Raw genomic sequence first — 10,043 nt, forward strand, 5'->3', positions numbered from 1 at the left:
CTCTCAAATGAAAAATTGTCTTCAGATCGAAGCCAAGGCTCATCGGCAGGTAGCGCTACTACAGAAGCGACGGCCTTAGCGACCTGGTTCAAGTAAGTCAAGAAAGTGCGAGAGAAGAACAAGAAGAAAGACGCCAAAGCAACTAGAGAATAAGACTGAGAGAAGAAAAGAAAGAGGAGCTGTTCAGACATGTCGGTCCTCTTTCGTGACTCGTAGAGAGTAGACTAAGAAGGAGAAGAAGAAGATTACGAAGATAGACAACTCCAAGGTGCAAGTGGGGGTGGAGGGCTACGAACGACTAACCTTGCTCTAAGAGGGAGAAGAAAAAGAAGCAAAAGATGAAGGAGAAGAAGAAGCACAACAACAGCAGGATGAAAGAGCGAAAGAAAGAGAAGAGGAAGAAGAAGAAGAAATAGATCCCGAGTGTCGGCATGTGCTGCTGGCTTTCAAAGGAAAGAAAGAACCGAAGAAGAAGAAGACATAGACCAGAGATCTCTATCAGTCAGCATCACGACTCGCTTCTTCTTCTTCTTTTCTTTGTTTGTCTACATGCCTGAAAACGCCTGGCCTATTCACAAAGCGAAGTCTTTCCTTCTTCTCCTTCTTCTTTCTTCTCTTTTGCCTGTGTTGCTCGGTCCTAGATAAAGGAATAAAGGATTAGCCAGACTCTTTTCTGCTCTCCAGAAGTCCAAAGAGAAGAGAGAAGTATCTCATCTATCGGCTTGAACTCGCGTGCCGTGTATGTACACAGGAAGTAGCTTTTCTTCGACGTTTGCATGCATGTGTATGAGATTTTGTCTTCATTCCTTTTCCTCTCCTCTCCATCTACTCCAACTATTACTACCACATTCGCTCTATATCGGCATACATCTGTATATACACACACAGATTCACGTTTCATTTCTTTTCTTTCATTCCTCCTCACTCTTTCTTTCTTTCTTTGCAGGTCTCAATCTCTAGCGTATTCCGCGGCGGCTCATTTTCAGCTCTCTCTTCACGAACAAGGACAGGTGGAAGAGAAAGGTAAACTCACAAAGGAAAGAAAGAAGAAGAAGGAGAAGGAGACGAAGAAGGAGAAGAAGCCAAACCACAAGAGAGGGTGACGAAGAAGAAGAGAAAGAAAGCTTCTCTACTTCTTACCCGATCTGAAAATGAAAGAACATACACTTGCCGGCCTTTCTTCTTCTTCTTCGTCGTCTTCGTCGTCAGGCTTTCTTACGTTCCTAGTTTAGAATTTACACATGTGTCTTCGTGTACGCATACACCTTGAACTTCTATCTCTCCATATATCTACAGAGATAGATAGATGCTTGCATGCACTAATAGTATGTATATCAATCTTTGTCTCGATGAATCTATCTCTCTGTATCTACGTAGTCTTAGATATCTTCAACGGGGCAGGATCAACTGCCTGAATTTTCTTCCCTTCCCAACATGAAGGATACATGTCTTCTACATCTCTCTTCACCCTGCTTTCTTCTTTTCTTTTCTTCTCCCCTTTCTTTCTTTCCTTGCTTCTTTCTTTCTTCATCTTTCTCTCTCTCTCTTTCTCTCATCTTTCTTTCATTCTTTCTTTGGTGGTGTATATAGGCGAAGGATACGGAGCTTTAGTGGCTCGCTTACGTCTAAGTCGGCATCTGTTAGAGGAGGGGAATAAATTGATCAAGCAGAACTCTTTGAAGTGCAACCTGGATGGTCTTATGTATCATATCATATCTCGCCATAGTCAGATTGAGAAAGATAATTCTACGGTAAGTCGTCCCTTTACGCCCGCCCTCTCCTCTCGCGACTGGGACCGAGCCAGTCTTCTTCTAGACATGTGGAAATCTACTGAAACATATCTGTAGATACACAACAAGGAGGTGATCGAATACCCCGTCACTCTTCTCCTTCTTCTTTACTTTATCAGGTGAAGAAGGAGGAAAATAGCAAGTGGGGAAGACGAGGGAGAAAGAGGAAGAATGGAGGAGATGGGAGCTGTGAGGCAAAACGTCTTTTCTATCAATTAGAGAGCTAACGACAAGAACGTATGGAAGTTACTTCACTTCATCTTCTCTAACAGTTTTAGATAAAGACAGATAGAGAGATCAAAGATATATATATAGAGAGAGATACAAAGATCGATCAAAGAGACATTAAAGATATATAGATAGATAGATAGACTAAAGATCTATTTCAGGTAGAGTAAGGATAGTTTCAAGGTCGAGAAGTCGAGGAGATTGCGTACCTACCCATGCTAAGGATAGAGAGGTCGACACAGTAGGGGTGTACACACACGTTAAAGAGATAGCGGAGAAGAAGAATGGAAATGCAGAAGCGAACAGTGAAGATATATACCCACAATACAGCTTCTCTCTTCTTCTTCCTCTTCTTCTCTTTCCTTTCTTTCTCTCTCTCATTCCTCCTTCTTTTATGCCACTATTGCGATGAAAAGGAAGAAGAAACACGTCAAATTCTTCTACTCGATAATTCATAGACAACTCCTTCTCTCTTCTCTTCTCGTGTCTTCTCTTCTCTTCTCTTCTTCTCTCTTCTCTTCTCTTCTCTTCTCGTGTCTTCTCTTCTCTTCTCTTCTTCTCTCTTCTTCTCTATTCTCTTCTCTTCTCTCTTTTCTTCTCTTCTTTCCTCTTTTCTTCTCTTCTCTTCTTTTCCTTTCTCTTAGCTTTTCCCCTTTTTCTCTTGTATTTCTTCATTCGCAGGTGTATTTGGAGGCGGTACCTGATCCCTTCACGCGTCTCCCTCCTTTAGAGCCTCTTAGCTCTATTCCCGCCTTACCTCCTGTGACTTTCGAGGTAACCATTTTCTGCATGCAAAACGAAAGAACGCCAGAAAGGAAAAGAAAGCTGCCGGAAAGAAAGAAAAAGAGAAAAGAGATAACGTGAAGATTGTCTTGAAGTGAAAGACATACCTCCTGCATACATACGCACAGATATCGATCTGCCCTATGTGTATCTACATGAGTTGAGTTGCTCTATGTAGAGTTTCAAGTAGAGATAGATATACGTACTGTATATACACACACAGACATCGAGAGGTACAGCAAGACGAGCTTCGGAGCCATAGAGATCTAAACATGCACTACCTATTTATATACAGAGGTTTATGGAAATATACACGCAAATGTATATATATGTAGAGAGAGAGAGAAAGGTATACGGTGACGAGCATGAGAGGCTGTAGAAGGCGACGAAGGTATTTGAGTGGGTCCTTCTTCTATTCTGCTTGTCTTGAAACGACCCAAAGCTCAGATAGACACTCTCTCTTCTTCTTCTCTTCTTCGACTTGTCTAGATAAATAGAGCGGAGATAGAGAGGAGGAAGAGAGAAGCTGAGAAAGAGAGGTGGAGAGGGGAGGAAGAGCACGAAGAAAGGGTGATATGAAGAGAAAGAAAAAGACATGCATGTGGGTAGTCAACTAACTAGTAAGGAGATTCATGATAGAAGAAGAAGAAGGTTCTATCCACGTACACTCTACACTGATATACAAAGAGAACACTAGGCGTCTATTGGATATTTCTCTGAGTGATGTGGAATACATAGAGGAACCTTACTACTATTATGTCTCATGCCATACATGCACCTCTCTCTGCTTTTTTCTCTCTCTCTATGGGTACATGCCTCTATTTCTGTAGATATATATATATATACATAGAGTTCGTGCATATAGGCGGAAGCACCGTCATGAATATCATCCGCAGTATAAATAGATATCTATATATATATCTATATCTATATGTATATTTTTATATGCTATACATGTGCCTATACAGAAAGAGTTCCTGCCTCCTCCTTTCTTCCTTTCTTACTCGATGTTTGATGTATTTGGACTTCTTCTTTATATCTCGCATGACCTATTGGACTGTAAAGATCTCCCTCTCTCTCTACATGTCTCCTTTCTAAGTAGAAGACTGCTGTGCTGTAGATGTATGGAGTTCTTTCTCAGATAGACAGGCAAGAGAAACCTCACGACCACCCCTACTACTATGGCTCTCTTCTCCCCCGTTTTCTTCACTCTCTCTGCTCTGTGCATCTTTCTTTCTTTCTTTCCCACTCTTTCTTTCTTTCTCACTCTTTCTTTCTTTCCCACTCTTTCTTTCTTTCTCGCTCTTTCTTTCTTTGTGTTAAAAATTTGAAGGAGTTGATGACTCGAGATGAGGGTGTGTCTCGGCAACTCGATCATCTCCTTCCCAACTGTGTGAGACTTAAAGGCGAAGAATATCGAAGCAGGTAAGCTAGCTAGCTAGCTCAGCTAGATAGCGTCATGGACTAACTAACATGAAAAAGACTTATGCACATGCACCAAACATTATGTACGAAGCGACAGATACATGCCGTCTTTCTTTCTCGCTTCCTTATCTCTTCCTATCTCTTTTTTATCTCTTTCTTATCTCTTTCTTTCTTTCTGTGCAAGAAGGGCTCTCCTTGTAAACTAAGGATACTTGCCCAGTTGGATTTCTATATTCACACACACACACACACACATCATCTTGCTAGTCTTCCCATCCATAGTATTGATACATCTATCTACATATCTATACTCGCACACTCACTTCACATATTCATATATATACATACATCTCTATATGCACGTATATACATAGTCATGTAGTATATATATATATATATGCGCATGACACATACTCACATCTAGAACTCTCTGTATAGGTGGATGCCTTCCTGTCTCTGTGAAAGGGAGAGGAGAGGAGTATTAGACGGGAGGCGAGAAAGCTGTCGAGAATCGAACCTTCGTCCCCCCCCTCCCACAACTCTCCCTATGTAGTCTCAATGAGCTCATCAAGAACATCTGCATATATGCCTACATATATGTAGGTCACACATGCATGCATTCATATATATATATATGAATAGATAAATATGAATGAAACTGCTGTGAGTCCGTTCCATGCAGCTACAGAGCGATCGCTAAAGAGGAGAAAATCTGGACAGAAGAGCAACTGTCGGCGGTCTCTTCTTTTCTATCGATCCACAAGGTGTCTGAGACTCTTGAGAAGAAGCTCACCTACGCACGGACCTTCTCTTTCGAGGCTGCGATAGAAGAAAACTTTCTGAAGAGGTTCGAAATTCCTCTAGATCTCTGGAAAAGTCTCCAGGTTAGTGAATAGAGTGATGAGAATAAGGCCAATAGATACTTGCTCTCTCTTTGTACTTTCTATCTCTCTCTACCTCTCTCTATCTCTAGTTGTACCTCTGTAGCTCTTCCTCTCTTTCGTTCTTCGCCTGTATCTCTCCATCTCCACCTCTCTACCTCTTTCTGTCTAAGTCTCTCTCCCTACGTTTACTCTCCAGCTCTTCCTTTCTCTCACTCTTTCTGTCTCTCTATTTATGTATAGAGGAACTGTCTTCCTTGAGAAGTATATATGTCTATACATGATCCTCTTCGTTTCTTATTTCATACATGGGTCTACCGAGTCTCTGTGCAATACTTCTATCTACCTCGAAACACACACGATAGAGAGATTTCTTCTTCATTCGCCGTTCCTTCCTCTGAATGGGTCTCCCACCTACTACAGGTCCATTCAATGGATCAAGGGTATATACAAGTATATACATAGATATATGTGTAGATAGATAGACGTAGATATACATAGGTATATGTATCTATATCTACCTGTGCCTGTTTAAGTATCTATGTACACATATGTATATTCTGCAGATGGCAAGTCTATCAGTATTAGCAGATACACATATGCACTGAAGGGTTCTCTCCGGGTGACCTAGTCCTTCCCTCTCCATTGAAGGCCGAGACTTTCTCTTCTTTCTGTTCTTTGCTCTTTATCATCCATCCTTTGCATGCAATCTTTCTCTTTCTTTTCTTCTCTGTGTTTCTCTTTTCTTTCTTCGTTCTTTTCTTTCCTTTAGTCGATCGCCGAGGAAGGGGGTGCTGAGAGATATCTTCGAAACCAACAACTTCTTCATGAGGCAGGTGTACATACACGACGTCATATACATGAAATAGAATCCCACCTCCTACAAGATGAAAGAGAAGATCTAACTTTGAAAGAAAAGCTTCTTTGCTTAAATACATCAAAGCTCTTTTCTTCTTCTTCTCCCTCTTCTTCTTCTGACTCTTCATTAGCTCCAGCCTTTATCTTAGAAACGGATTCAATTTCCTTAAGCTCTTTGGTACTGCAGGTCTTAGAGACAATCGACGATCCCCTGGTCCGAGATCTCCTCCTCTCGTTCAAAGCGTCTTTAGCAAAATATAAAAGTAAAGCTGAGGTAAAGAAGCAAAGAAAGAAGAAAGATGAAGAGGTAGAAGAAGGTCTCCTTCGCCTCATGTATAACACGTGTAGGCGATGTGTCACACAAGCCTAGTGTATCTATATAGACACGTAGACATATCTAGAGATACGGAGGAGACCCTGAGAGAGAAAGAGAGAGAAAGAGACGCTTCGGGGAGTCCCATTCTACTTCATTTCTCATGCGTAGCCATACACCTATCTATCTATCTATATCTATCTATCTAGAGAGAGAAGGACAGGTAGTACGCAGTCGCATATATGTCTGTGTAGGGTGTATTGGAGATATGAACTCCTACTTCTTCGTCTTTCTGCTGTTGACGTTTCATTCCGAAAAAGACAGATATCGTGAGGGAAATCTTAAACTGCGTTAAAACTCTTCTTTCTTCTTCTTCTCTTCCCTGTCGCATTGCTTGGTAGTTTGGTCCCCTTGGGTTGTCCCCCCCCTTCTCTCCTTGTCTCCTGTCTCTCTTTCAAACATCACCCCACACGCACCTCGAGTGTCTCCGGAGACAAAAGCGTACTTGCTCATGCGGGGGTGTCTCATACACCACACACCTGAACCATAGTACCTCAAGGCATATATATGGAAAGAGAGATAAATAGATAAATAGATAGATAGATAGATTAAAGATAGATAGATAGATGTGCATAAATATATGTAGAGAGAGAGACATGTATGTATATACGTAGAGATCAAACTACTACCGTGGAGAGGTAGGAAGGGATGTTCGTCGCCTTATAGACTGAAGCTAGAGAGAGGAGAAGCTGAGCTAACAAGCATTAGGTGTCCCATTTTATATGTCCCAAGATGCCATGATCTCCAGTATAGAGTCGTAGAGGTGGTAGACACGACTGAGATTTATATGCCTTGGCTCCCCCTCTCTCTTTTCTTTTCTTTCGTTCCTTCTTGAATTGTCTGCAGCAAGCATGCAGTGCCAACCATTCCCTGGAAGAAAAACTGCGGAAGGCTCTTCGATTTCCTCTTCTTTCTCACCCTTCTTCCTCTTCCTCTTCCGTATCCTCGTCGCCTTATCAAAGACAATCCAACTCGACAACTTCTCTCTCTTCTTCTTCTTCTCCTTCTCTTCTTTTTCTCCACGCTTCTTCTTCTTCTTCTCCTTCTCAGGCCTTCATGGAATATACTCAGTCTCTCTCTATCACTAAACAAAGGACTTCTTTCTCTCCGTCGACCTTCTCTTCTTCTTCTTCCGGGCTCTCTCCTGAAGGGATGTTCTCATCTTCTTCTTCTCTTCATGGTAAAACGAGCTCGCCATCCGCTCCGAGTCTGCTTCTCTCTTCTTCTTCTTCTTCTCTCTTCTTTTCTTCCTCTTCTTCGTCTAGCAGTAGTTGCCGGAGCACCCCCCCCACGGTCTCAGCCTCACCCGTTGTGTCTCTTCAAGATGCTTTAGAGCATGCAAAGGATCGCATGCACTTCAAGAAGTTTCTCTTCAAGTCTATTCAAGTCTATAGAGGTCTTCTCAGGAGGCTCAGGGAAGAGAAAGAAGAAGACGAAGGAAGGATTGAAGGTGAAGGGGGAGAAGAAGAGGAAGAAGAAGAGGAATCGGAAGGAGAGAAGAAAGCCAGAAGTGGAGATGAAATAAAGAAAGCATTTCTCCATGCTTTAATAGCTGCAAACGAAGCGGTAGAAGATCTTAATAGAAAAGTCAAGATTCTCAAGGAAGAACAGGAGCTTCTTCAAAACGAAAATAGCGTAAGAGATAAGAAGCACTTCACTATAAGACAAAGTCGAAAGATACACAGAGATAGACTGAGAGAGGCATACATCCACATATGCATCTATATACATATATATACATATATATATATAGAGAGAGAGAGATGCGTTGGTAGTGTGTGTTGTAAGTATGGAACTGTTGACGACAAAGGGAGAGTTGACTGTTCCGTATATAATGCGACGGAGAGAAAGCAACTAATAGAAAGAGAGAGAGAGACAGATCTACTAAGACAGATGTCACCTATGTTGTTCTACAACAGTGGGTCCATATACATATATATATATATATGTATTTACATCTATAGATGACTTTCTATTCGCAGGGCACGAGCAATGAGGTGCCATGTGAATACATGCTTCCTTACAAGTATCCCAAGTATCTATACCTGTAGATAGATTGGAGATAGATAGATAGATTAAAGATAGATAGGTTAAAGATAGATAGATAGATATGGATACATACACATAGATAAACATACATACATATACGTACGTACGTACATACATATATTCATGCATAGAGAGATACGTACACGTTCCTACTTACATGGTGCATGTTGACGTAGCTGTATGAGGTTTGAGTTGATTCAATGAAAGGTCGGGAGGAAGAAGAAGAAAAGAGAGAGAGAGAGACAGGGAGAGAGACAGAGAGACAGAGAGAGAGACAGAGAGAGAGACAGACAGACAGATCGACTGAAGACAGATCGACACTTTACACACATGATCGATCGATTCTTGACTCTTTGGGTTTTTCTTCGCTCCCATTCTTTGCCTCTCTTTTCCTCCTTTTCGTCTTCTATTCCTCTTGTCTTCTTGCTTTTTCTTTGCATGTGTCTCTCTCTCCTTTTTCTTCTGTCCTTTTGCTATCCTCTTGCAGATCGAGTTAGACGGGTTGCATACGCGTCTTTTACAAGCACGGAGTGAAGGGGAAGCCTTAGATGAAGTTCTTCAACGGGAGAAAGCGCAACACCTTCGCCCTATACAAGAACGTCTTTCTGCAGCTCGACGGTAAAGAATGGACAAGCTTTCCTCTCTCTCTGTATATACACGTCGGGAGAAACTACAGACATGAACGACCTTCTTCTATCTTCTGTCGGTATTTCGATTCTACACATCGATTTCTATATATCCTTGTATGGATAGACATCCATCTCTTTCTCCATGGAAAGATATATACATATAGAGAGAATGACATATATATATATATAGAGAGAGAGAGAGGGATATACACATAGATATATATATATGTATATATGTCTATGGAAGAAGACAAGAGAGGGAGTGGTGCTGCAGTTCCTCTGGACTCGACTAACGTACTGCATGTATCGACACTGGACCTGACAATAGATTCACGAGACCGAGGAGACAGACTATCAAGTGTGTGAAGATATGCTTCCCTTGACATATCTATGTACAAGGGAAGATATGTGCAGGAGAAGAGAAAGAAAAAGCTTGACCTAGGCCAAAACAGGGAAGTGTTTGCTTTGATATGCTTTCCCTCAGAAGGGAGTGTGTCTGCTTAGTGAGAGAAATCGCTTTTCTATGTATGGAGAAACTACCTAGATTGCTATAGGTCTACTGGATGAGAGGCGTATACAGATATACATACATAGAGGAAGACAGATAGATGTTGAGATATAGAGAGGTATAGAGATAGGTAGAAAGATAGATAGACAGATTAAAGATAGCTGGATTAGAGATGAATAGATTGAAGGTAGATAGACGGATAAAGAGGTGTAGAAATATAGGTATATAGAAAGGTTGCGAGATATGTATGTATATATATAGATATGTAGATAAGTACATAGAGATACAGGTATGCTACCTCCCGAGATTTCTTGCCTTTTCTTGAAATGGTTAGGCTCTTCTCCCCTGCCATAGAGCAGCTTAGCATCGCTACTTCTCCCTCTACCTCCTCCTACAATATACGGAGGGAAGATGAAGTCTCTTCTCCTTCTTCTTTACGGAGAGTGAGAGATAAGTTCCAGTACGGAGAAAAGAAAGAAGAAGAACAACGGACATATGTCCTTTCTTTCTCACTCTTTC

The 10,043-nt window shown here is 41.5% G+C and overlaps 1 protein-coding gene across 1 annotated transcript in view; it reads left to right on the top strand.

Moving 5' to 3' along the window:
* Window positions 1-10,043, top strand: part of CSUI_003399 (bro1-like domain protein) — a 13,571-nt gene continuing 3,528 nt past the window's right edge. The window contains exons 1-9 of the mRNA XM_068063597.1: window positions 1-92; window positions 947-1,023; window positions 1,591-1,751; window positions 2,700-2,792; window positions 4,135-4,226; window positions 4,909-5,110; window positions 5,880-6,239; window positions 7,185-7,973; window positions 8,875-9,005. Coding sequence (XP_067924426.1) covers window positions 1,701-1,751; window positions 2,700-2,792; window positions 4,135-4,226; window positions 4,909-5,110; window positions 5,880-6,239; window positions 7,185-7,973; window positions 8,875-9,005 — 1,718 coding nt within the window. The 5' untranslated portion in view covers window positions 1-92; window positions 947-1,023; window positions 1,591-1,700. The remainder of the gene's footprint in view (window positions 93-946; window positions 1,024-1,590; window positions 1,752-2,699; window positions 2,793-4,134; window positions 4,227-4,908; window positions 5,111-5,879; window positions 6,240-7,184; window positions 7,974-8,874; window positions 9,006-10,043) is intronic.

The sequence above is a fragment of the Cystoisospora suis genome (genome assembly GCF_002600585.1).
Source record: "Cystoisospora suis strain Wien I chromosome Unknown contig_1510, whole genome shotgun sequence".
NCBI lineage: Eukaryota > Apicomplexa > Conoidasida > Eucoccidiorida > Sarcocystidae > Cystoisospora > Cystoisospora suis.